The sequence below is a fragment of the Carassius carassius genome, chromosome 32 (genome assembly GCF_963082965.1).
Source record: "Carassius carassius chromosome 32, fCarCar2.1, whole genome shotgun sequence".
Lineage (NCBI taxonomy): Eukaryota > Metazoa > Chordata > Actinopteri > Cypriniformes > Cyprinidae > Carassius > Carassius carassius.
The window spans coordinates 16,343,727-16,371,427 of NC_081786.1; the positions used below are offsets into that span (position 1 = coordinate 16,343,727).

Here is a 27,701-nt window from a genome sequence, read left to right on the forward strand (position 1 = left end):
CAGAGTGACATCATGTAACACAAGCTAACCATCTGTCGTCATTAAAAGGTGAAATTATATCCTAGATTTATTAACCTTGACCCATAGTCATGAGGGTCTGCAGGGTCCTATGATATCATTTCCTGTTTTATGGGTTTTTTTCCCCTACACATTAGTCACACCACATGACTTTGACTTAACAAATATTTCAAATATTAGTAAAAGAACTGTATTTGCATCATTTTGTGTCAATTAAACCCAAACAAAACGTGACCATCATGTCACTGACCCGTAAATCACATCACGTGGTTAGTAAACTTTTGGATAATTCTGTACTGATGTACTCTGCATTAACTCATTCTCATGTCAAGTGTTTCAGATAATGTAAAATAATTGTATAAGATCTTATCAGTGGCCAAACCCCAGGAGCTCCAAGGCAATGCAAGCGGGACAATGGCTTCCACCTAAACATTCCCTGCCCCTGAAACCATAGCTTGGCTTATCTGTGCATATCTATATAGTGATGAATGGAAACCCCTAACTAGGGCAGATGGCAGCCCCATTTGTGTGCTAAGAGCAGATTTACTTTAATTGTTCTTAATGCTCCTTTGTTTTTGGGCTCCTCCATGAGAAAGGGGCATCAAACAAGCTGCATTTACATGTAACAATTAAACTATAATGACCCTGCAAGTGATTTATTGGTATGCAGTGGAAAGGTTTTGGGTAAACTTTGTGCTTGGAGGTCTCCTCAGAAATAGCTGGTAAAATGCAAACAGAGGAAAATGGAAAGACCGACAGTTGATTTCACACCTGAAAAGTGAATTAACAGAAAGCACTGATAACATTCAGATGTTAATGCAATGTAGTTAATGCAGAAAGGTTTCTGTTAAAGTGATTTTTCGCTGATGTGCTAAATAAACTGTGTTTAGTAGTGAAACACAGAGACAAACTGTGTAAACATTTATTTTATTTCTTAGTTTGCATTTTTTTTTTAAAAAGGTATTAAAATAAAACACAGAACGGAGAACAAACATATGCACACAAATAACATTCAAATCTCTTTCTTTGAAAGAACAAGAAAACCAACACACCCATGGGATGAAGTCTGGCATTCTTCTGATATATCTAGATTTCTATCAGTTAATCTAGAAAGGACAATGGCGCTCACCATACATTCCTGCGCTTTTGTGGTTTCAGCACTTTTCCGCCTATTGACACGGCTTTTGGCACATACTGGCATCCAGCAAAACATTGCAAACTTCTGGCCTCATTAACATCAAAGTAAATCTGTGAAAGAGCTTGTTTTCTTTTTCCTCCTGCAGGCATCAGCCAGTGAAAAATAGGCTCAATGTCCTTGCAGTGGACCGTGCCATGTGAACGTAAGACAGGAGGAACAGTTAGAAAGCTGTATTTTTCTTGCTGCTTTTTTCTCTTCAGGTTAATTATACCTGAAGGGAAATCCTTTTAACCGCTCCTTGGCAGCGTGTAGGATTGGCAGGAAGATCAAACAGCCATTGAGTAAGATGCCTATAAATATAACACATTCATTTGTCTCAAAATTGTCCCCTTCCCCCTCAGTTCCTTTGGCTTTCTTTTTCTCAAAGCACTGCTCCCGAGGCTTTAACCCTCCTCATGTACACTGCTGAGTTCACATCTGGAACCAGATGGCTGAAGCCACTTCTGAAAGAGGCAAGAAGTCGACCTGGAGACAAGTAAAGGCAAAGAGAGCCTTGGGTTAGACACAGCCTGTTCCAAACAGACACAACAGTCATGCGTTCTGATGATTTATAATGCTGAACAGGCAGTAGCCGCTTTATTGAAGGCCTGCTCATCAGACAGATATTTATTTGATGTTTCAGAGGTTTCTGTGCTGTGTTTTGACAAAGCAAGGCAGTACTGAAGATTAATACCTACCATTTTCCATATAAATCACATTCTTTCTCAGAAAATCATTACATTAATCATTATAATCCTTCAAGGTACATTATCTAAAAGTTTTATATATCTTTTTTTATTAATTGTTTAAAAAAATGAATTGTTTAAACAAATCTAATTTTGGTAAGTTAGATTTATGGTTTTACATAAAACAAAAGAGCATTGTCAAAAGGGCTAAGGAAAATGTTCAAAATACAAAACTATTAAAATATACAAAATCTTTCAAAAATGTTTTATAAAATATAGTATCTTGTTTTAAGCATTTTTAGATATTTCACTGAAAGACATAATGAAAATACAATAGTGATTACATTTTTTTCTGCTGAGATTTGGGATCTGTTTTGAATTAAATATGGCTTTATCTATAAAATCATACAAATAAAAAAACACTTGTTTTTGGTTTTATAAAATATATGTTACGTTTTTTGTGTCACTTTTTTACATCAAAGAACAAAACTTGATTATTCAGTAAAAGCTGCTAATGATGTTAAGTGGAATCAAACAATCCAAAGCAAACACTGACCTGTCCATGTTTTTTCACTACTGAGAGAGAAGCTTGTGCACTGTGGATGAGAACTGCAGATGAGCGCGGCCTCTCTGGCACCGTGCACAGACAGCACGCAGCCCTGCTGCTTGTACGACGGCCAGCATCTGTATTCCATATTTGCAACACTCCTCATTCCTTTCAGGACAGCATAATCTGCACAGAGAGGAAAAATGCATCAAAACTATTCCAGGATCCACTCAACACTGTTCCAACACCCATCTGTAAAATATTACCATGTTCAGAGACTTTAAGAGAAAAGAGTCCTCTCACAGTAGAGGTGGCAGAATCTCATGTTACTAAATGTGTGCGTGCACATGTGAGGACAACAAAAGGCAGCGGTGGCTCTGCCAAAATCTCAAAATAGAGGGGAATGTGTGGAAACTTTCTACGAGAGTTGTTGTGAACGTGTTTGGACATAAGATTTGAATATTCTTTGAAAGTCTTTGCTGTTGTAATGCCTCTGTGCAGCTTTATTGTGGCCGTGTGATTGATTTATGGGTGTCAAAGCTCATAGGGAGAGAGTCTTTCGGGCTACAAAACTTGCCCTTGAAGATGGATTGAGTTACACAGGTTATATGACTGAAGTACATCTTCTTAAAGGTGCAGTCGGAGACACATCACGCTGAGAGCACTGCGTATATCTGGAATGCTTTTTGCTGTAGTTTTGATTGAATATGCATGTAATGGGAGTTAAAAAACTGTAAAGAAGTATAATTCATTATTAAAATCAACTCATTACCTCTGGTTATTGATGGCGGCAAATTCTCTAGGTGCAGCCCAGATTTGTACATATGCAAAACCTCTTCGAAGGCGACCGTGGTTTCGTTAATGCTTTGCTTTAAATCTCCTGTGACAAGAACATAAATTAAGCTTCTATTATACAACCACTTCAAGTTACAGAGTTCATTAAGATGAATTTTGCAGAAATTCACCTGTGGAGTTCATTATTTGGTGAATAAGAGGTTTCAGCTGTTGGGGAGCTTGATGAGGCAGTAGGTAAGTGAAAAAATACCTGGGGAGGAAAATAACGAATTCATATAATTCATCTGGTAACTCGGCCAAGAATAATAGAGAGGCGATTCACTCTGCAAAATCAATATGCTACAGCTGATGCCCTGAGACACAACAGGGCGGATAATTAATCACAATAGGCACAGGAGGGGAGAAGATGCCATGAAACTCCCCGGACTGACCATGTCAGACTCTTGTACGACAACTATTTTATTATCTGGCTCAGACAAGAAAGGTGGAATGTGGGAAGTGCTCACCTGTAGGCATTGTAGAGGTTCCTCATCTCGTTCAAGCCCTCGCAGGTTCTAGAGGGGGAGCATCGGAGGGTGAAATTGCGGAGGGGAAACTGCAGCAGGCAGTCGCTGTCCTCTTGACAGGCCGCTTCTTGAATACTTGCATCATCCAAGTCCGTTAACTTGAGTTCTCCTGACACCATAACAAACTGTCGAGGCTGGAAATCCAGCAGGGCTACTGAACCCAGCGGTGAGTGAGACAGATATTGAAGAAGCTGCACTAAACCAAGACACACCTGTGCACAAACACAATTAATAGTTACTTCTTTGCTTAGGTCTATTTTTATTACCACTAATAAATTAATCGTTAGAATAATTGACATTCACAAGTGAATAATCGAATCTAATCTAATACATATATACATATACATATACATATATATTAGATTAGATTATTCACTTGTGAATATCATGAACCAATGTTGTGTACCTATAACAAAACTATATATAACAATATTCATAAATTATTTTATTTACAGTATTTTATCCATGTTATACTAATACTATTAATTACTATACTGCTATTTTTGCAGTTTCTCAGGCATGCTTTTCATTAGAAATTTCTAAAATCTCTTAAAACAAGATACATTTACTTGAGAAACAACAAAATATATAAAGCTTATTTTTAATGAATAATTCTTTAGTACAAGCACATTTGTCTTACTGCACTGATAGATTTTTTTTTTTTTTTTACTGGTTTGTAACTTTTTTATGCTCAAGAAGTGGAAAACATTTTTAAGTCACATTTGAATATACCCTTAAAGATAGCGTAGCTAAATCTCTTCAGAAACAGGGGAGGATGAAACCAAACACCTTTTGAAAAACTCTTGACCACGTGTTTCAGAAAAGGCAAGAATGTCAAAGATACGAGGCACTCGAATACAGCCCTTTAGCTTAAACGCATTTGTCATCATCTGTGCCCATCAAAAATCAAAGGTGCAGAGTGTCAACACCTGCTTCTTGTATACCAAAGTGAACGTGAAAGAAAATACTCTCGCCTCGTTTAACTCGGTATCACCCGCTCCCTCAAACAGTGCAGAGAAATTATCAGGGTAAAGAAAAGTAAAAGGAAGGACATCTGAGACAGACATCTGTCCCTCGGTACTATTTGATCAGGATCAGTTGGTATGGAGATGGGGCTCCAGTTAATCCACCCAAACCAAAGAATTTCATCCACCCCCACCTCAGGTATGCCCTGTGGGGGGACTGTGGGTGGGGAATCTCTGATTAACACTCCACATGAGGCCTGGGGGTGGTGCTCTTACCCGAAAGCGCTCTTCCCAGGGGCTCTGCAGGAGCTGTATCATCTGAAGTGGCATCCCCTGCTCCAGAACTGCTGTGATGCCACCAAACAGAGCGCTGTCCTGACATTGACCTTTCAACTGGAATGGGCACAAGTTTAGTGGATAAACTGATGCAAATGCAACATGTGGCATTAAGCTTTTGCATATCTAACTTATTACATAACAACGGCACAAACTGGAGAGTGAGTCCAAGTTATTGCATAAGGGTGTTTTTCTTACCTCTACAATATTGGGGTGCTGCAGTCTCTGCAATAAGACAATCTCCTTCCTCAGTTTGAAAGATACAAGCTCATTACAGCCTTGGGAATCTTCAAAATCTTCCATGCACAATCTCATGTCAGTACCTTGATGGTTTATGGATTTCAGTGCCACAAATAATCCTTGCGGCAACTCTGCTTTCAACACTGTTTTAGTGTAACCTGACCCGAGAAAGTCAACAGCTTTGATGCCACCAAGTTCTTCACAGCCAATATCAGTTTTAGCAGTTACTGGGCTGTCCAAACTTAGTTTCCCATTTATATTGTCATTTGTGGAGAAACTTGGATCCATAAAGCCTTGTTTATTATCAAAAGTGATGTCCAAGAGCTCAAGTTCTTGTTGTCTTTCCTTAAGTTGTTGGAGCAATCTGTCCCGCGCTGGAGTTAGACCATCTGGGCGGGCAGCATCACCAAAAGGCTTGTTCTCCTGGAGACCAAAGTGCCATTTTTTCAGAATAACTGTTAAAGACAAAAACAACAAAGCAAGAAGTAAAAAAGCGCAAAAGGGATTCCTTGAGAAAGTCATGGTAAGTTCATTTAGGTCCTTTCTGAGTTTTAACTGTCAAACTCCGACACCTTCTCTTCAGTCATGTTTCTCTCTGACACGCACAGAACGTGCGCACTGTTATAATGTAGTAATTGTGAGCTGAAGTAACGCCCCTTGGGCGTGTCTTACTGCCCATTGCCAAATAATCACCTCCCGCACAATGCAACTTCGATTGACACACAACCAAAAGAAACTGTATGTTGTTTTACCATATCATTGACCTCTTGAAGAATGTATGTAAAGGATAACATACATTAAGGCGATTATTATTGCAAAATAAACCCTGACAAGATGATCAGGCCCACGGTTAAACAGCCTGACTGTATCTATCTTCATAAATAAATAAAACAAACTGAAATAAAACATCGATTACTTGAGTTGCAATTACTTTAACATCCTAATAGCTTTCACAAAAAAAAGTCCATCTCAGCACAGAGTAGCCTACGTTAAATATTAATGTAGCCTATATTTTGTTATAAATAATCTAGGCTATTGTTTACTGTGACTAGCAAAGGTCATTTAAATAGCGAAAATAAAACATCAGTTTTAGTCACTCTCTCATTCATCTTATGCCTCTTACCGGTTTGTTGTTCTTCTGAGCAATGTTTAATTTTCTTTCTGCAACCATATATATGCTAAAACTATTATCCTTTCACGGCAGTTTTATTACAGTCGCAAGACGGCGCCAAAGAGTTATTTTGTTCTAACTAGAAAAAGTTCACACGTAAAACTCGTCGTAATAAGAATTAGCTACAGTAATTATTAAAGAAAGTAATTTTAGTGGAGTACTTGTACTTTTTAAAAAAGACAACAATAATAATATAAACTTAATTAAAATTATCCTAATTAAAAAAAAAATGTAGTTTGGAGGCAGCATCGTTGGACAATGGAAAGAAATGACTTAAAAAAATAGAAAAACGTTAAATGTATTTAATGTAAATGTAATTAAATGTAAATGTTAAGCAAGTACGCCCTCTGAAAATTATTTCTCATAATCTCAAACCTTAAAATATGTGAAAACTATATAAAAACACGTTTCAAGTTGATATCATATTTAAGCATAACTTATTTGACTGTAAAAGTTTAAAATGTTTTCTTCACTAACTAATTTGAATGTGCTTGCAAAGTGAAGGAAATAGTATTTTAAACAGAAATACAATGTTGCAATAGAGGGTTAATGTGCGTCAGTTTAATAAAAACTGCAAGGCGAACTTACCTCTTTATGTCAATAGGTGGTAGCAAAGTATATGTAGGCCTACCATGTAAAATTTCCTTTTTATTAAACATAAATCCCAAATATATTTTTTTCAATATTAGGATGTTGCTTTCTATTTTATTTGTACTATAAATTGTGAAAATGCACTTCACATGTATAAATATATAATTGTTGGTCTGTTTTACACCTGTAAGTAGGGGATCCTGCCAGAAGTGATCATTTGAAACACAGTTTACAATTGACATTAACATGCGTCTCCTGTGAGATTTCATCACATAGACTTACATTCATTTCAAGGTGCAAGAGAAGGTGTAAATCCCAAAATATACTGATGTTTGTGAAAGTAGTTTTAAGACAGAGAGTGATTTCCTCCTCTCAACAGCATCTGATGAAGTGTGAAATAATATTTGTGACCTATAGTTTCAGTATTGCTGAAACCATTTTTGTAACTACAGTATAAACTATCATTGGAATAATGTGTGTAAACACACAGTGACACTTCTACCAATCATATCCTCCTGGTACACATTATTTTGAAAGCAAACAGTTTAGAAACACTAACAAAATAAATGTTTTCAGTACATTATTTCACACATCTCTTGCCACTGAGAGCATTTTCTCACTGCTATTTTATTAAGGAAATGTGTCTTTCTGTCTTGAAATGCACTGAGGAAATAAAACATTGATGTAGCTCACATTAACACTCTCTGAGAGAAATGTGCCACTAGAGATTACTGTAAGTGCCAATACACCCATGATCTGAAACAAACATGCTCGAATGGATTGCAGAGGCAACTGTACTGTAGGCTAACACATCATGCCAAAGCTCGCTGAGTTAAGGCATGTGAGCACAAGTATTTTTCTAGCACACTATCTGTAGAGAATAGTGAGTCAGAATGATAAATAATAAATCAAGTCAGTGCCATTTGAATTTGTAATGACTTTCAATATGTAGTTTTATCACAGCTCATTTGTATAAATGTGTTTGATGTTTCTCTATACTGCCCAACGAGTGTCAGACATAAAGCTCATAGCAATGTAAAATAATGTTGTTTTCTCACAGTTGAATGATATGTTTATATCTGTTATGTTTATCAGAATCTGCTGGACCAATCCCTCTTTACAACCAATATCATTTGTAATCAAACTATGATTTACTCTTGTCCAGTGTGTGCAAGTAACCTATGTGTTTGCTTGTTTTTGCCAAAAACAAACAAACAAACTAACTAACAAACCAAAAAGCATAATAAAAAAATGAAAACTAAATTTGGAAATTAAACCAAAATTGGAAATTAGGAGTGTTTGAAACCACCTTTTAAAACATAGGCTACATAAGTACTCCAAGAAGCAAATTTGTGTAATTGACCTTTGACTCAATAATCCAAGAGTTAATTAAATGTAGCCCGTACATGTGACAACTAGCCCCATTCTATTCCATTAGCCGAATTACAACTGTCAAAAACGTATTGCATTGTATGCAGCAAACCACTGCAGCTTCTTGTCATTTGACTGAAAAGAATACCAGATCATTTCTAATTTCGCTATGTCTTTGGCTGCACACCCTTGCAGTGTTAAGGCGAAGTGGTTTTGTTCTCCAGCACCACCCTCGGGTGAACAGCGCGCGCTCAACTCACTGTCAACACCTCAGGTCACAGCGCCACGATGAAGCAGCCTCCATACATTCACTAACGGAGGCTTCCTACAACAGCACGACCACAACCTGCTTCGACTGCATCCTGCTAAGAATTAGACATTTGATAGGGACAGTCGGAAATTACATTCACTACCATGAATGCCGTGTCCATTTCTAGAGAGCGCGATGATGCTGACATCACAGATTCATCCACGACAGAGGGACCTTCTCAGGAAGCACCTCAGAGGTACGTGGATGGCGGGGCTTATAAGGCTAATTGTTGGAGCAAGTGTGTTTGTGAGTGAACGTAAGTCTTTTAAATGCTTGTTTTTGCGAACAGACGGTTATAACGAACTCGTCGCTTTTAAGGTGTCCCAATATTAGACCCACTTGGCCATTGTTTACAAGTGAAAAATACTATTCTCTGAGGATAACAACCACATAGTATTTTGAAAGTACAAGGAGACCGCCAGGGAATAAATACTACGAAATAGTATAATTAGTTGGGTTTGTCCTTATGTTATCCATAAACTGACATGAACGCTGATTTTGATGCTACAGTTGATGTGTTTGGTCACAAAAGCCTATGTGCGAATTTCTATGGCAAACTCCATGTTAATTTATATTTGACCTACAGTACATCTGACATTCAAAAGGACACTTGGGAAATATTCTTAAAATGCTTGCAATGAATGACAAAATAATATTCTGCAGCAAATTCTGCCCCTTGCAAATTTAGCTTAAAAATATGAGGCACATCATGTCAGTCATTCTTTATATTATTAGGCTAAGATAAATCATTCCTGTTATGCAGTACATACATGATAAAAAGTAAATTTGAATATTAAAATGAACAGAAGTATTTATAGGGTACACCATATGATCTGGTCATCTAAATTAATGTATAATAGTTTTATTATTATTAGCCTGATTATGATAAAATGTATAGAATGCTTAAAAGGTCAGAAATGAAAAGCCAAAGTTGCTTAGTGTGGAACTGACATGATGTCAACCTTTTATGTTTAAAATGTTTTATAGTAACATCAGTATCTATAATTGTATCTAACAGAATGAACTGCTTTAAAGAGAGATATTAGTGTAGTGTACTATTTTTTTTTTTGCTGTTATCTATGTGTATGCCATTGTGATCTCTGATCTGAAGACAATCTTGATGTTTTTGGACACAAATTATTAGTATTAACATGTTTTTATTTCATATTTAGAAAACCAATACACTTGCTATTCAGAGTGGCACTTGAGAAATATCTCACTTTTCCACTTCTTTTAATGGATGGCAAAACAAAAAAGAAGAGTAAATCTTTTTTTCTAGCCTCATTAGTCAGGCATGTTTCTTTTTGTCTGGAGTAATTCTAATAATGAACTACACAGGGATCTAAGACTCTAAATGGAGGTGTTAGACGATTGACTGAGAATGTTAATCACAGTTACTCTGCTCATCTGCTCTGAATGAGACATTTTGCTTCAGCATAACTAGGTGTAGTTTCCTGTTCTGTATCGACAATGGTTATCTTTAATGACGAAATCTATTTGTAGATCAAAGTACTGCTGAGCAGATGGTGAGATGCGTTCCTCAGATTTGGTGGAGAAGATCCAGCTGAAGCTGCAGTGACTCATGTTTCAGTATGACCCTCTCAAGAGAAGCCTTGTCTTTATATTCCAGTGCGGCGCTCACACGTGGGCCCCTCTTACCAGCCTTTGATTTGTTAATCAAAGGTTTTGTTCCATGTTTTTATCTGCTGTTTATGTTTCTTAAAATGGTTGCACGTATCCTGCACACAAAAGCAAGTGCTTCATCTCCCAAAACTATCACAAACAAGCCCGGGAGATGTTACAGACTGGTTACAAAGTCATTAATCTGAATCTTTTAGTTACGAATTACACTACTGAGATAACAATTTATAATAGTTTAATTTAGTCTGCATGTGTTCATTCGCTTGAAAAAGGTAACATCTAAATTACCTGGTTTCATTCAAATAGAAAAGTATTTAGAATCACTGAATCAACCTAAGCCTATGAGCAGTGTCACTTGATTCACCCTTGTGAATCGGTCCAATTATTTTTGATCTGGATTGAGTCACCATAGGTATCAGTGGCCTGAAGTAAATCTCAAGCAGTGTAAGTGTGCATTATACTACATGATATTAGGCAGAATTTTCCGGCCAACATGGCTGACATTCACTGAAATGCTGTGAGGGCATCTGTTCAATCAGATCAGTTTCTGTTACATTCCAGTCATTTATTCCAGATCATGACTCCTACCAAACAAGATCCACTGAGTAAAAAGCTTAGGGGAGATGTGAATATGAACTGAGCAATGTAACTGCAGAATATTATTTATATGCACATACGAATTGGTGCAAAGGGAGCAAACAAATTAGGTATTTACTAAATATTTATGCTTGCTCCAGTAAACATTTAAGCGGTCTGTAGTTAAATAGGGCATTTTATGAGCAAATTCACTCTGGAAATTACAGTCATATCCATTAAGCTCAGTTTTCCTTATCCTTGAGTCATTGCTGGGTTCAGGATGGGATCTCATCAGTAAATATGGTGTTTTTCTTTGTCTGATGCTGAAAAGATTAACTGATTTCACACAGGCCACAACAATCACCTCTGAGTTCTGGCAGCGCAGACCGTCTGACACGGCGTACCAGCTGCAGAGCTGTCAAATCGAATTAAGCCTGTGTTCCTTTTGATAACTATCAAAACCAAAACCCATGAGCTCCATCAGATGCTGGAGGGTCATCGCAGGAAAATTATGCCTGCTGTTGCTGAGCTTTTGATAACATATATAGAAATTTAATAAAATTATGTAGAAATTCTTCAGAAAGCCTTTTAATGGGAACAAGCACACTCTCTTGTAATGTAGCAAAACTTTATTATATCTGATTACAATAATGAGTTCATTATACATTAGATTGCATTATCAAATTTCCTGATGCTATTTTTGCAGCTCTGTGTTTAGAGAAGATTGCCATGCTTTATATTTATATATGCTGTCAGTCAGTAAAATGTAAGAGTACAGTATGTTTGTACAGTACACCTCTGCAATATCTCATACAAGGAAGCAAATTAAGAGACCCTGCTTTGCTGTTTCTAGGGTGGTGATCTTAAGGATGAAGTTAATGGAGATGAAGCAGTTCACATCCAAATAAGCAATGTGTCAAGAATTATTTTGAATTATATTAAGCCACCCAAGATGCTTCAGTAATGGGAGATAAAAAGGGCTGAGGGTTAGGAGCAAGTGTACTGTTTAATCCTGGTGAAATGTAGCATTTATTCCAACACTTCTGGTTCAAAAGTCATTTTATTTTCCTTGCACATGATTTATCTTAGTTGTTTGTATTGTCAGTGGCCAAAGGGGATCGGTCTTGCGTATTATAATCTGCCTAAATTAGTTTGCACATCTAAAGAATCCAAAAAAAGACAGCTTAGTTGTTATTTGAACACATTTACAGCAGTCATGTGTACCAGTGTTTGCATAGCTTGTCACCTTGGTATTACTAAAGAGTCAGCAGTACATCTGTGTAAAAACAAGCTTGTTAAAAGCTTACGATTTCATTGTTATTAGGACCTGTTAATGTTTAAGAGAGTAGTTGAAATTGCACCAAACCTGCCAACTTTATAGTTGAAATGTGGTAAATGGATAAGCAGAAAAAAAAGTTTATATTATGACACTATATTTTACCTTTTCTGAACTCGGTTAGCTGAGAGCATACTTTAACAATTCAGCATAATAAAAACTAAAGGTACCCCATAAAGAGTCATAAATGTTATTATTAGTATTGTGAATTAACTGAATAATAAATACATGAATACTGGATCTTAAGCTCTGGTTCTTCGTGGTGATTTATATTATTTAGCAGTACATTTTAAGCAGTTGAGTTGTAAGCACCAGTGAGCCCTTTTCTCTCATCTGAACAGGCTTTTATGAGATTGACAGAGTAAGCTAATGGAGTCCCTCCTTCTTGGCCTAATTGGGCCTACAAGCATTTCGCCGAAACCTTTTTTAGACAGCAATGCTAATCTAATATACAGTATGTTGCCAGCAACTCAGATGTGCACTCAAAAATTCTCTATAGGCCATTTCCTGGCAGAAATAAACTGTATGTTAGTCATATTTTTCAGACAAAACAAGACAACCATAAGCTTTTAAAGCAAACCAAACCAAAGTGGGACAGCTAATTATTTTATATTACAAAATAAAAAAAACAAATCTTTAAAGGGATAGACCTCTTTGGAACACAAATTAAGATATTTTTGATTCAATCTGAGAGCTTTCTGACCCTCCATGGACAGCAACAGAACTGAGAAGTTCAAAGCCCAGAAAGTCGTTTATATAGCCATGTGACATCAGTGGTTTAACCTTAATTTTATGAAGCTACCAGAATAGTTTTTGTGTGCAAAGAAAACAGAAATAACGGCACAAAAATGATTCTTGAAGCTTTCGCTCTTCGCATTTCATCAAAAATGTCTTAAATTGTGCTCTGAAGGTGGACGAAGGTCTTACAGGTTTGGAACAACATCGGGGTTAGTAATTAATGACAGAATTTTCATTTTTGGGCGAACTTTCCTTTTAAACTAATTTTATTTGTTGGTCAGTATGATGGATTCAGACATTCAGTGCACGGAAATTGAAAGTGTGTGTACAAACAGGTGAAATCAACAGCAAGATGCAGTACTTAAATGCAGTATGCATTATTATATGCATAAACACCATCAGCAGTTTAATAACAACCCTTTTATGTTTAGCACATAGAACTATATAGAATATAGAATATACATATATTATATATATAACATAGAATATATATATGTCAAATTATTTTATCATTTACATCAGAAATGACTAATTCTGTCATCTAATCACTCTTATAGCTAGAACTCAGTCAGTTCACTTGTAAACCAGTTCAGACGTTTTATAAGAATCAGTTCAAAAGAATAATTCAATACAAATCTGACATCATAACTGCCTCTCAGAGCAGGTTCCAATTTAATCACGTAACTAGGAACAACATGTTTTTTCCTTAAGTGTAGTGAAGCACAAAGTTATGAACTGACATTTAGTGAAGTGAAAATAATTAATTTCCCAAAATGACTCAACTGGATTGTTGAATCAATCATTCAATGAGTGATTTATTCAAGGCTGTTCTTGAAACAGTTCTACTTGGTTCATTGCAAAATATTGAAAGGTCTTGATTTCTTCACTTCAACATAATTAATGTGACTTGCATTTTTCTAAAATGAAGTGGTGTGAAAGTAGCTATGGAATAGACTGGAAATATTTGATGATTGATAAATCATGTGACTCTTTTAATAACAGTGAGGTCCCTGAGGTTTCGCTGTGTCCTCCAGACAGTGACAGCATAGAATTTCAGATGCGTTTGGTCAAGATAGAGGAGAACCAAGCTGACAGCAGCAGTCCACTCAAGTCTCACTCCTCTACTCAGCTCCATCGTCAATTGTCGCAGGGATCTGGCTATCATTCACCACAACGCAAACGATGCCCCGGCTGTGGCCACCAGCAGTCGAATCAACGCAATGTCTGTCCAGGTCAAATGAATGCTTACCATCAGGCAGACTGTTCAGCTAGTCCTGTGAAGACGGTCCATAGTTGCAGTCCATCACGCCTTCCTTCGTGTCACAATAAAACACAGTGCCATTGGCTTCATGAATCTCATGATGGCAGTAACCACAAGCCTGCACAGCGTCACATGGTGACAGTGAGGTCCGGACTCTTTTTTTTTTTGTATAAATATCATTGTAATGGACATAATTGATTGTAAACATTTAATTATGTTAATCACTATGTCTGTCTGCTCAGTAGGAATGCTGGTTTGCATAGGATACCAAGGAGGTGAGATGCTTTTATAGCAACTAATGATATTTATTTGTTTATATAACAGTCACATGAAAATCATTATTAAGATTTTTATACACAGTAATACAGTAGTGAACATTAACATTTATTTAGAGGAATTTGGAAGAAGCATTCAAATACTAAGCAAAAAATGCATGTAAATGCAGTTTGGTGAATACCAGCAGTGTAATATAAGTCCATATGGCATACAGCAATTAGATTAAACTTAATAATATGAACATCATTTATTTTACAGCTATTCCCAGGTTATAGTTGAGTACCCGATGACCGTACTCATCTCATGTACAGTAGTTCTGTTTGCATGTTCCCTTGCTGGGATTTTGACTGGTCCTCTGCCAGACTTCTCTGACCCTTTGCTGGTGAGTATCTGGATCTCTGTAATATATTTGATAAATAATAATGATAGTTCACCCAAAAATAAATATTCTGTCATTAATTACTTATGTCATTCCAAACTGTTCATCTTTGGAACACAAATGTGTATTCCTTTGCACACAAAAAGTGTTCTTGTAGCTTCATAAAATTACGGATTGAGCCACTGATGTCACATGGACTGTTTTACCAATGTCCTTACTACCTTTTTGGGCCTTGAAATTGTTTTCTGTCTATGGAGGGTCAAAAGACTCTTGGATTTCATAAAAACAAAAAATCTTAATTTGTGTTCTGAAGATGAACAAAGGTCTTGTAGGTTTGGAACGACATGAAGGTGAGTAATTAATGACAGAATTTTCATTTTTGGGTGAACTATCCATTTGATGCTTCATGTTTATGCATCTGTTAGTACTACAAGAACAAATGTAAATAAGGCATATACTAAAAGTGACATAAAAATTAAGTAAAAAAAAAAAAAAAAAAGTAAGATCAAGTTCAGAATAACAGATATACAGAGCCCCGCACATGACATGCAGGAAAAAATAAATAAATTGTGCGCACAATTTACTAATTCATTCCCTCAATGTACTAAAACGTGCACACGATTACTATTGCATTCCCTCGATTTACTATTGCATTCCCTCGATTTGCTATTGCGCTCCCTCGATTTGCTAAATCGTGCGCACAATTAGTAAATCGTGTGCACAATTTATAAATCGAGTGAACCAAATAGTAAATCTAGGAAATGCTATAGTAATCGTGTGCACATTTTAGTACATTAAAGGGGAACAAATTAGTAAATCATGCACACGATTTAGCCTAATATTTTTTCCTGCATGTCATGTGCGGGGCTCCGTACAGATAAACTCATATTGTGAGATAAAAAGTTACAGTTTGAAAAAAGTGTTACAATTGTGAGATTTACAACATAAGATTACTATGGAAGCCATGTCTCTACCATCAGATAACGGTCACCTTTTTTCCTCACAATTCTGACTTGAGAAAAAAAAAAAAAGTGATTTGTGAGATATAAACTCAGAATTGCAATATGTTAACTCACAATTATAAATTTATGACAAATGTTATATTTCAATGGGAATGGGCTCTACACCTAAGAGTAATAAAGTCTTTACAAGTAATAATGATGAAATTGTGATTTAATTTTTTTTTTTTACTCTGAGGCAGAAATAGGGTTTTGCCAATGAATACGTTTCTGAAAATAAAGTGACCAGCGGTGGCCTTTCATCATTAGAATTGTAAATTAGCCTCTCAAATATCTTAAATTCATTTTTATAATGACTTCAAAGAGTTTCTTCTCACCGTTCATGTCTTTGATCGAACCTCACAGGGATTTGAACCTCGTGGAACAGATATAAGTATCCGGCTAGCAACGTGGATGAGGTTACAGCAAAACACTGGACCTGGAAAATCACTGTCCCCATTTCCATGGCAACTCACAGAAAGAATAGCAGGGTATTACTTATGATACTAAAAATACTTTTAAATTAAATTCAGCATTTCACTAAATCAGACTGCTGCTTGCTTTTAGATTCAGATTGCTTTTATTACTAAAGGGCAGAAAAAATCATGTTTGTCTTACAGAGAAGACACAGTTAAATCTGAACCTCAATCAAGAGAACGATCAAGAAGAATGTTGCGCAGAGATAACACCGTGCACAACTTTTTTTGTAATGCCCCAGGTGATTTTACTTAATGTATTATCAGATATTTCCAAATCAAATAAATCAATAAATGGAGCACACAATGTTTTATGTTGTTTTCTGTCACCCAATGTGTGGTCCTGTAGGAGAGCACTATGCTCAGCTGGTCTTCCGCTCTGGAAACTCTGCCAGTCTCTGGAGTCTAAAGGCAATTCACTCCATGTGCCAGATGGAAGAGTCACAGGTAAAACAAGGACTGTATTTTTCCAAAAGGGCATAATATTCTTAAGAAATTTTTAAATGCAGTGGTTTGATGGATATGTCTGATAAAATCTATTCATTAATAATCAGATTCAAATAGTAGAGAATTTACTGTGATCTCATTAGTAATTATAGATATTTGTACATAAAGTTTGGTTCTGGCACACATACAATTTTTGCTGCACTGAACACACTGACAACATCTAAAATGCATCTAAAAGCATTTTTTATACAAATGATTTGTAGAGATGTACATAAATAATCAAAACAAATATACAGGTGCTGGTCATATAATTAGAATATCAACAAAAAGTTGATTTCATTAAATCCATTCAAAAAGTGAAACTTGTATATTATATTCATTCATTACACACAGAATGATATATTTCATGTTTATTTCTTTTGGTTTTGATGATTATAACTGACAACTAAAGAAAATCCCAAATTCAGTATCTCAGAAATTATAATTTAAATTAAGACCAATACAAAGAAAGGATTTTTTTAAATCTTGGCCAACTAAAAAGTATAAAAATGAAAAGAATGAGCATGTACAGCACTCAATACATAGTTGGGGCTCCTTTTGCCTGAAATACTGCAGCAATGCGGCGTGGCATGGAGTCGATCAGTCTGTGGCACTGCTCAGGTGTTATGAGATCCCAGGTTGCTCTGATAGTGGCCTTCAGCTCTTCTGCATTCTTGGGTCTGGCATATCGCATCTTCCTCTTCACAATACCCCATTGATTTCCTCTGGGGTTAAGGTCAGGCAAGTTTGCTGGCCAATTAAGAACAGGGATACCATGGTCCTTAAACCAGGTACTGGAAGCTTTGGCACTGTGTGCAGGGGTCAAGTCCTGTTGGAATGAAATCTGCACCTCCATAAAGTTGGTCAGCAGCAGGAAGCATGAAGTGATCTAAAACTTCCTGGCTGTGTTGACCTTGGACCTCAGAAAACACAGTGGACCAACACTAGCAGATGACATGGGACCCCAAACCATCACTGACTATGGAAACTTTACACTGGACCTCAAGAAACGTGGATTGTGTGCCTCTCCTCTCTTCCTCCAGACTCCGGGACCCTGATTTCCAAAGGAAATGCAAAATTTACTTTCATCAGAGCACATAACTTTGGACAACTCAGCTGCAGTCCAGTCCTTTTTGAAGCAAGATGCTTCTGACGCTGTCTGTTATTCAAGAGTGGCTTGGCACAAGGAATGCGACAGCTGAAACCCATGTCTTGCATACGTCTGTGTGTAGTGGTTCTTGAAGCACTGACTCCAGCTGCAGTCCACTCTTTGTGAATCTCCACCACATTTTTGAATGGGTTTTGTTTCAGAATTCTCTCCAGGGTGCGGTTATCCCTATTGCTTGTACACTTTTTTTCTATCACATCTTTTCCTTCCCTTCGCCTCTCTATTAATGTGCTTGGACACAGAGCTCTGTGGACAGCCAGCCTCTTTTGCAATGATCTTTTGTGTCTTGCCCTCATTGTGTCAGGTGTCAATGGCCGTCTTTTGGACAACTGTCAATTCAGCAGTCTTCCCCATGATTGTTTAGCCTACAGAACTAGACTGAGAGACCATTTAAAGGCCTTTGCAGGTGTTTTGAGTTAATTAGCTGATTAGAGTGTGGCACCAGGTATATCGAACCTTTTCACAATATTCTAATTTTCTGAGATACTGAATTTGGAATTTTCCTTAGGTGTCAGTTATAAACATCAAAATTAAAAGAAATAAACATTTTAAATATATCAGTCTGTGTGTAATAAATAAATATAGTATACAAGTTTCACTTTTTGAATGGAATTAGTGAAATAAATCAACTTTTTGATGATATTCTAATTATATGACCAGCACCTGTACTTCTAATATAAATATCACAGATTGGTAAAGGTTTTTTTGGTTCCTGTACATTTTAGGTGCTGTCAATATTCATATATAGTATTTGTCTGCATATATCCAAACATACAAAAAACTTTATCTACAAATACCTACAAAATTGAATGAGATGAATAAGCATGAAAACTGCAGTACAACTGTTTTCAAATTGAAATATTGTAACTGAAAAATGATATTTTTTATTACTCATTTTAGATCCGTTCTGGGACACAATTTGATAAACTTTGCCAGGTCAGATCAGAGTTACATGGCTCCATGGTGAAGAATGAGTGCTGTCCAAGTTGGTCTCTGGGAAACTATTTGGCTGTTCTTAACAACGTTTCTTCCTGCTTTAGTCTGACTGCACGGCAGGTATCTCAAAGCCTTAGCCTGCTCAGATTCTGTGCCCCTTACTATCATGATGGAAGACTGATTGCATCATGTACTGAGAGGAGTAAATTTGGCCGCTGTGTATCCGTTCCACACCGCTGTAAACTGTCAAGCATCTTCCAGATTCTCCATTACCTTGTGGACAAAGACTTCCTGGGGCCACAGACAGTTGAATACAAGGTTCCCTCCTTAAAATATAGCATTGTATTTCTCCCAGTGAAAAAGGGAGATCCACTCATGAAAATTTATTTGGACCATTTAGAGGGTCATGAACTAACATACAATAACACTTCCATAACGGGAATGGATTTGGGAATTAAACAAAAACTTTTCAAGTATTACTTGGCACGGGACTCTGTCTATCCTGTTCTTGCAGCTCTTGCACTTTTGTTCACAATGGGACTATATCTCAAATCACTATTTATAGCATTAATGTCTCTGGTTGCTGTCATATTATCACTTTCCACCTCATATTTTTTCTACAAAGTTGCATTTCGCTTGACATTTTTTCCACTCCTCAACCTTGCATCAGTCCTTGTGCTTTTGGGAAGCTGTCTGAATCAAGCCCTGACTTTTGTTGATTTCTGGAAACTGCAGCTGAGCCACAATCCTCCAGCTGTCCCTAAAAAGAGAATGAACAGGGTTCTACAGGAAATGGGATACTTGATATTAGTGTCGGGTCTGACATCTAGCATCACGTTTTACTCAGGCTACATAAGCAGCATCACTGCCGTGAGATGCTACGCTGTATATCTTGGCAGTGCCTCATTAATCAACACATTATTTGCTCTTATTTGGCTTCCGTGCACCCTCATTTTGCAAGAACGCTATGCTGTGCAGGCTTCAAACCCTGTAGCGAAGGCAGTTTGGAAGCCCTGCTGCTCCAAAAATACGGGTGGATTCTGGGAGACAAGTTCAAGAAAGCGTTGTGTGTTTATCTTGAGACAAAAGCTTCGGACATTAGGGCGAGGGTTTTCAGACACATCAAACCTGCTTTTTTTAAAGATCCTGCCTTGTGGAGTGGTGAAATTCCGATATATATGGATCTGCTGGTTTGCAGTGCTTGCAGCCGGAGGGACGTACATATCATGTGTGGACCCTGGCATGAAACTGCCAACTTCAGACAGCAGAACAACTCAGCTGTTCCGCTCCAGTCATCCCTTTGAGAGATATGATGCTGAATATCGCCACCAGTTTATGTTTGAGCGAATGAAACGGGGTGAAGATGAACCCATGTCGGTGACTCTAATTTGGGGCGTCATTCCATCAGATGATGGTGACCACTTCGATCCAAAAAGTAATGGATCTTTAGCTCTTGATCCAGGATTTAATATGAGCAGCCCCCAAGCCCAGATATGGTTGCGGGATCTGTGTGGAAAAATTCAAAACCAGAGCTTCTATTCTCCATTATCAGCTCACCAAGAAACAGTAGAAGACAATGTGTGTTTTGTGGAACAATTGATTCACTGGGTTTCTATACGTCGCTGTTCTGAAAGTGAGGACGCATTTAGCTTCTGCTGCAATAATATTCCCTTTCCTTACCCCCCAGGTGTTTTCGAGCAGTGCCTTAGCATGATGGTGGCAGAGCAGCATGCAGAAGGGCACTCACCCAGTGCTGGAGGCCTAAGGTTTGACTCAGAGGGTCGAATCACTGCCCTTGTTGTAATATTCAAGACTGTACAACTTTACAGCTTCAACTTCAGCAGGATGTCTCAGTTCTACCAAGAGATCTTATCGTGGTTTAATGGGGAAATCTCCAAGGCTCCAGTGGGACTCCAGAAAGGATGGTTTGTAAGTCAACTAGGATTATATGATTTCCAGCAATGCTTAAGTTCAGAGACTTTGGAGGTGGCAGGCTTTTCAGTAGCTCTCACATTTGTACTACTCTTACTAATGACATGGAATATTCCATTAAGTCTCTACGTGTCCGTTGCGGTGGGAGGAAGTGTGTTTGCTACTGTTGGCCTCCTTGTGCTCTTAGAATGGCAGTTAAATGGTGTGGAAGCACTCTTCATTTCAGCAGCTGCAGGTCTTTCTGTTGACTTTGTGGCCAATTATTGCATTTCATACAGCCTGGCCCCACACAGTGAAAGACTTGGCAGGGTTGCACATTCCCTGAAGAGAATGGGTTGCCCAGTAGCTACTGGTGCTGGGGCGTATTTTTGCGTGGGCATTATTATGCTACCCGCAACTGCATTGCTTTTCAGAAAGCTTGGGATCTTTCTTTTGCTTGTGAAGTGTGTTGCATGCGGCTTTGCCACTTTCTTCTTCCAGTCACTGTGCTGCTTCTTTGGACCCCAGAAGAACTGCGGGAGAATAACCCTACCTTGTGTTACAAAGCCAGCCACTGAAAATATACTGTCGTCCTGTTCGGCTACAGAACCCAGGACCACCAATCCCACAGCTAATGGGGCATTTGGCTGTGGCACAAGCTCTCGGGTTCAAAGAAGTTTTAATAAGGAAAGCGAAGGCTTTCTTTGCCTCAATCAGCAAAACCATAGAAAGCGGCAACCAGTCGGTGGAAGGGAGCCAGAAAAGTATGAACTGCAGCCACTTGCTTGCCAGCTGAGCGACAGCTTCGAGAATAGCACTTGCACCAGCAAGCTGTCCAACAGGCCTTCTGTCCTTTCTGATGATATTCAGTTCTGTGGCCTTAGTCCAAGGCAAGACTATGATCGAATCAGCATTGAGGCTGACAGCGCAGAAATGTGTAGCAGACATCTTAAAGGTTGCAACCCGCCTCCAGCACTCCAGACCTCATCTCCGTACAAAGAGAACATTTTGCGTCCCGTGGTTGCACCTTCACAAGATGCATCTAAGGAAAAGGTTTTGTGCAAGAAATGTCGAGGCCAGTCTAGCAGCTGTCTTCAACTTTGGAACGTGTCTTTGTCGTCTTCCTCTAGCATGGAAGAAATCACGATCACTCAGACTACTGATACTGTCAATGAGAGGTCACTCTCAATAGAAGAAGCCACTAGCTGTCATTTACACAAACTGCTTTTGTCATGTCAGTCTCAGAGCTCCATGGAGGGACTCGAAGACTCCAATGAGACTTGCTTAAGTGAGGTAGAACCTGCTATCTTAGTCCCTCAAGCTTTTAAGTTAGAGGAGGAGTTACAACCTGGCCACCTAAACAGCAAGAGGGACACTTTACGTCTGTCCTTGAAGGAGACTGTATATGACCTTGCCTCCCCGGGGTCTGGTAGGTTGAGGACAACACAAAGTGATGTGCCAGTGATACTGCCCAACAGCAAACCTGATATGCCTGATGTTTGGATAAAAAGGGAAGGAAAAGGTGAAGGTGGCAGCTGATAAATATTGGCAACACACTGAGCAAATCTAAACAACCACAGCATGGCCAGTACTTTATAAGGTGGGATTAACTTTTGTAGTCAGCAGCATATTATTACATTTCTGAATCTGTCTGAAAATGAATACCTGATAAAAAAAAGACCAGTTAACTGTTTGGAAATATACACAGTGCTTATAAAAAATTTAAGAGGACTGTTTTTTTTTGTAGCATGATTCCTTGCATGTCATGTAAATATACACTGAATGTGCACCCACAATAGCCTTTGAAAAAGCCTTTCTTCAGGGGCCTTGAACTGCAAACTTACAAACACTTAAAGAACAATTGTGCCTGATCTTTTAGACATCCAAGCCATGAGCTTTTTAACTAAACTCCATAATTTTGCAAAGGTCACAATCATTCACAAGGTCCTTTTACTGTTTTTTAGACTCAACCAGTTAAGTTCTCCAAACTATTTTCAATTATTATACACTAACAAAGCTCTTAAATAATCCACTACAGTAATTTTACACAATTTATGCCAGGAACACTTGGCATATATGTGCTTGCTACTGTGGCTGTAACTGTTTTACATATTTTATGGCATGTTATGATAAAATAATATATTTTTTAACTTTTCAAAAAAGCTGTAAGGAAAGATCATTTTTGTTATTGCCAGAGCCATAGAACCCATTTTTAAAAAAAGTCAATGACAATGACTGTCCATCAGTGTATAGGCCAATTGCAACAATGTTCTTTAATCTGAATGCTTCAGAGTGTGGACATGTTTCACTTATATCCCAGATCTATGAAAAAACGCAATACCAACATTTGAACCCTATACAAAACTGTGAGTGTTACCTCTATGTTTGGAATGTAGTTGAAAGATACTCATTGTTTAGAATGCAAAAGGTTGTATGTAAAATGTGGTGTTTTGTGATGTGCACAAAGATGAAACTGGAATCTTAGCAAATGTCGGTTATACTGCAAAATGTTTTGCTAGAAAGAACATACTTTTTATATTCAGATTGATGTAATGTTACTTCATTAAGGCCAGTGGATGTGTACTTGACATTGTCAAAGCATCTTTAAAAACAAAGTGCCAAAATGTAAGAACGATTTCTGTGCCAAAAAGTTTTTTTCCCCTACAATTATGCAGCTGTATTATAAAACCTGCTGTTGTGGAACTACTGTTGTTGATAGCCTGTGCGTAAAGTCAAATTTGAAGTTGTCTGAAGATAAACTATGATGAAGTTAAGAAGTTGAAGTTAAAGATGAAGTTAAAAATAAAAATATTTTTAAATTGAGGTTATACTTCAATATATTTCTGACTTTCTTTGGTGGTTTTTAGTTCACAACAGGTTGAAAATGGACTTTCATAAAAAAATTTACTAAAAACCTCAGGTTAATTTATATACATAACATGGCATTTTAATTAAAATTGTTCTTACCTATTATTTGAAGGGAGAGGAGAAAAGTATATATATATAAAACCATTTTTTTTCACACAAAAAAAGGGAAAAAAAATCTTATTGCTGTATGTTCATGTCAGATGTGATTGTGTCCTTTTCAAATATAAGGAATAAAAATAAAAATGACGAAAAAGAAATGCACCACAGTATTGACTAAGTTTAACGTTTAAATGAAAATAAATTAAAAAGTAAACAGTAATCAAGGAAAGATTTTTTTTTTAAACCCAATCGTTGTAAACACGTGGAAAATCAAGTAACGAATGATCCATGAATACTGTACATCTGATTTTAGTTTAATCCTGAAGCCAATCTTCTTTAGCCCAGTCAGGCATTTGGGTGGAGTATTCAAAGTCAGGTCCTTTGTAGCGTAATGCGTGTAGGTACATAATCAAATCCTTCTCCATTGGGTCAGGTCGCACAATTTTACACTCACCACATAAATTATCTCTGATGAAAGTATTTGATTTTGCAGTTCTGGAGGCTTCATCTGATACTGAATCCTTTTCTTTATGAGCGCCATTAATCTCCCCCTCAATCTCAGCAGCAGATGTGCTCTTGTTAAGTTTTTGACTACCTTCTGCCTTCACTTCCTCCTGTGTCAATTTACAGGAATTGTCATCACACGCAACACCACTTGACTCAGGTGAGTTTATTTGGTCATTGTGTTCTTGAGCACCATCACTATACTCTTTCTTGGGCAATTGCTTTCCTGACACCTCTTCGTCAGGCAAATCCAACAAGTGCAGACTCTCCTTTGAACGATGCTCTTCTATAAGAGCATCTAGAAGCTCTTCATCACTCATACCCACTAGCCCTCCTTTGGCTCTGTTTGGACCCCATGCAGAAGACCCATAGATGGGATCATTGAGGATTGGAAAGCCAAGGAACTGAAGATGAACACGAATCTGGTGCGTACGTCCTGTGAGAGGCAGACAGCGGACTACACTAGAGAACCCGTTATAGCTTAGTCTCTGGAAAACTGTGCGGGATTCTTTGCCTTTGGGATCCACCCTACAGAGGCCCACGCGGAAGGACACTACCAGGATGGGTTCCTCACACACCACCTCACCCTCTGGAAACTGCCCTTCCACACGACACACATACTCCTTCTCTAACTGTGAGAAAAAGAACAGTTCAGTTAAAATCTGCATTAAATTAAAATTCACCTTCTCTGTTTTCTGAATACGTTATAGACCTTTGTCTGAAAATTCAAGACTTTTAGAGATTGCATGCACTGTGTAATTTCTAGCTAATATTTCAGTATGGAGACCTCCACATGACATGCAGGGTAAAAAAGTTTAAACAAATATTTATATATATGTGGCTCTCAAAAACTATGTTGTGGGAGCAGATTCTTAATTTGTGGTTTTAGTATTACATTTTTCTTACATTTATTTCATCCACATTTAAAAATGTAGTGAAATGTAACATCAAAACAATACAATACCTTTTCAAACAGACAAATATATACACAAATAAATCTTGAATTCATGTTGAGAATATATTAAAAAAAAAACATTAATAACTGATATTTAAATGCAAGTTTTTAGAAAATTACGAGAAAGGCATTGTGTAATTGCTTTTCTTGACCCATTTTCCAACTGATTTTCTTTATACTTTTGCCAAATGTTTTTCTATCCATTTTTAAATACAATCTATACAGTTAAAAAACTTGTAGTTTATGTGTCTCTTTGATGCAAAGGAAAATGTTTTTCCTAAAGTCAAAGTTTACATATGTAATATTTATTTAAACTAAATAAACATCAATGACCATATAAAACAGATGTGTCTGCAAGGTTACATTTGCGTAAGCCTAACTGTATTATGAAAAGCATATGTATTTTAATTATTTCAACCTTTCTCCACACATTATAGTAGCAGTCATGCATTGTTTTATTGAGGATGTGTTATAAAATTCAGCATAAAGTTGGTTACTTCCAAGTGTGAACTGTTCAATGGCATTTTTAAACTTGATTTAACAAAAAAAATTTAAAAAAGCAATTTGTCAATGCTTTATATAAATGCTATTTAAATTATTGCCATTATTACACTTAACAACACATTTAAACAAATTAAATAAACTGAATTTAATGTCTGTTTATTTCTTTAATTTGAAAAGTGATACATTTACATTTCTATTTTTTATTATTAAATGAATAAGTGATTTTATTTTTAAAGCGACACGCTGTTCTCCTTAAGTCTGTGGGTCAGCATAGCCCTTACACTACCACTGTAAGCAGATTTCAACACCTGCTAACTGTGACTGACAGAATGCAGAATATTTAAGACTGTACACCAAATGTGTGTCATTCAGAAAGTTTTTCTTACCTGTCTCTCACGAACCATCGCATCCAGCTTTTTGGAGACCTCGAGTGTACGAGCAAACAGCAGCACACCTGAGGTGAGGCGGTCCAGCCGATGTACTGTGTGAAGGCCACTAAGGCCTTTCTCCTTTCCCAGAATGAAAATGACAGTATTGTGACGGTAGCGGCCACAGGGATGCACAGGAAGTGAGGCGGGTTTATCCACCACCACAACCTCCCCATCATCCACCAGAACCTCCAAGGGCCTCCCAGTCACAGGGGGCTCATGACGATGCACGGTGTTCCTCATAAAGTCATTGTTCTAGACGAGCAAAAGACGAGTAAACAAACTAGCACACGTAAACTGACAGTCAATGGGCGTTGTCACGTGATCTCTTACCTTCAGTATTATATTCAGGTCATCCACAGGTGTTTCATTCAGTTTAATACGCCCTTCTTTGACAGCCTTATTGTAGTAATCCAGAGACTCCGCCCGGAATTCACTCTTAAAAACCTCTAGCAGTGTTTTACCAACCCAGCGTCCCTTACAGTAAGTTGTAAAATCAAAATAATAAGGATACACTCTGCGAAGACCGCCTTCAAAATAGTAGGAGGTTTCCTCAAAATGTTCTCGACTGAAACTCACGCCCGTGTTGCGTTTCTGCGGCGGAGGCACATGCCTCTCTCCGGGACGCAGCTGTTTCACGAACTTCTTCTTGTGCTTCTTGCGGCTGTCTTGTTTCGCTGCCTCATCGGTCTCCTCGTTTTTACGTTTACCGCGGTTTGTTCTTACAGTGCTGTCCGTGTCACAGCTGTCTTCTTCAACTGCGGGATCTTTAGTCTCCATGGCGTGCGCTGCAGTGTAGGACTCTTGTTTTGGGAAGTTCAAGTTTATAAAGGACACTTGCGCTGTCCGTAGCGTTCCCAGAGTTTTAACACTCACGTTTGTGTTTCGATACAAGTGTCTCAGAAAATGACTGTTTTCGCTTTTTCCAACGCAAAGTAACCTATTTAAACCTGCTACTTTCCCCTTCACACACGTGAACCATGCCATCCAGCGGCTCAGCGACACAACTCTTCTTCTTCTTCTTCTTCTTCTTGCATTTCCGCCACCTACTGGGCTGGAGTGTGGAACATGACGTACATTGGTAACAACAACAACAACAACAACAACAACAAAAAACACCTTTAGGAAACCTTTTGTCCAAAAGAGTATTACATAAGGATACAATTATTTTGTATACCTCATTATGTGATCTTCAAATTCTATTTATTAAACATATTGCTTTCAAATAAACATTACATATAAACAAATAAACATAATTGCATTACTTTATACTGTGCTGGAGCATTCTATTGTCTTAATTGTTATACTTTCAATATTCAGCAATTACCTGACTCATGTTTACCAATAATAAATAATGACTGATTACGAGCTGAGTGACCAATACGGAG

General features: G+C 37.6%; 3 protein-coding genes across 5 annotated transcripts; 1 reads left to right on the forward strand and 2 right to left on the reverse strand.

Annotated features, from left to right (window-relative positions):
• Positions 1-926: 926 nt before the first annotated feature.
• LOC132112846 (extracellular tyrosine-protein kinase PKDCC-like) lies at positions 927-5,935 on the reverse strand. Its single transcript, XM_059520542.1, has 7 exons — positions 5,289-5,935; positions 5,031-5,147; positions 3,730-4,001; positions 3,394-3,473; positions 3,201-3,308; positions 2,438-2,614; positions 927-1,681 (listed from the first exon to the last, which is right to left on the reverse strand). Exons 1-7 carry the CDS (start codon positions 5,850-5,852, stop codon positions 1,578-1,580), a joined length of 1,422 nt encoding a protein of 473 aa, XP_059376525.1. The 5' UTR covers positions 5,853-5,935; the 3' UTR covers positions 927-1,577.
• Positions 5,936-8,706: 2,771 nt separating this feature from the next.
• Positions 8,707-23,655, forward strand: LOC132112847 (protein dispatched homolog 2). 3 transcript variants are annotated; one of them, XM_059520543.1, is made up of 8 exons: positions 8,707-8,969; positions 14,067-14,471; positions 14,568-14,600; positions 14,860-14,983; positions 16,345-16,469; positions 16,599-16,696; positions 16,804-16,901; positions 19,009-23,655. In XM_059520543.1, the coding sequence occupies exons 1-8, from the start codon at positions 8,878-8,880 to the stop codon at positions 22,492-22,494; spliced, it is 4,461 nt and encodes a 1,486-aa protein (XP_059376526.1). In that variant the 5' UTR covers positions 8,707-8,877; the 3' UTR covers positions 22,495-23,655. The 3 variants fall into 3 exon arrangements, with proteins under 3 accessions (XP_059376526.1, XP_059376527.1, XP_059376528.1); XM_059520544.1 differs by having other exon boundaries at positions 14,571-14,600; XM_059520545.1 differs by having other exon boundaries at positions 20,732-20,891.
• Positions 23,656-24,220: 565 nt separating this feature from the next.
• LOC132112848 (pseudouridylate synthase RPUSD2-like) lies at positions 24,221-27,366 on the reverse strand. Its single transcript, XM_059520546.1, has 3 exons — positions 26,647-27,366; positions 26,272-26,568; positions 24,221-25,058 (listed from the first exon to the last, which is right to left on the reverse strand). The coding sequence occupies exons 1-3, from the start codon at positions 27,298-27,300 to the stop codon at positions 24,237-24,239; spliced, it is 1,773 nt and encodes a 590-aa protein (XP_059376529.1). The 5' UTR covers positions 27,301-27,366; the 3' UTR covers positions 24,221-24,236.
• Positions 27,367-27,701: the final 335 nt, after the last annotated feature.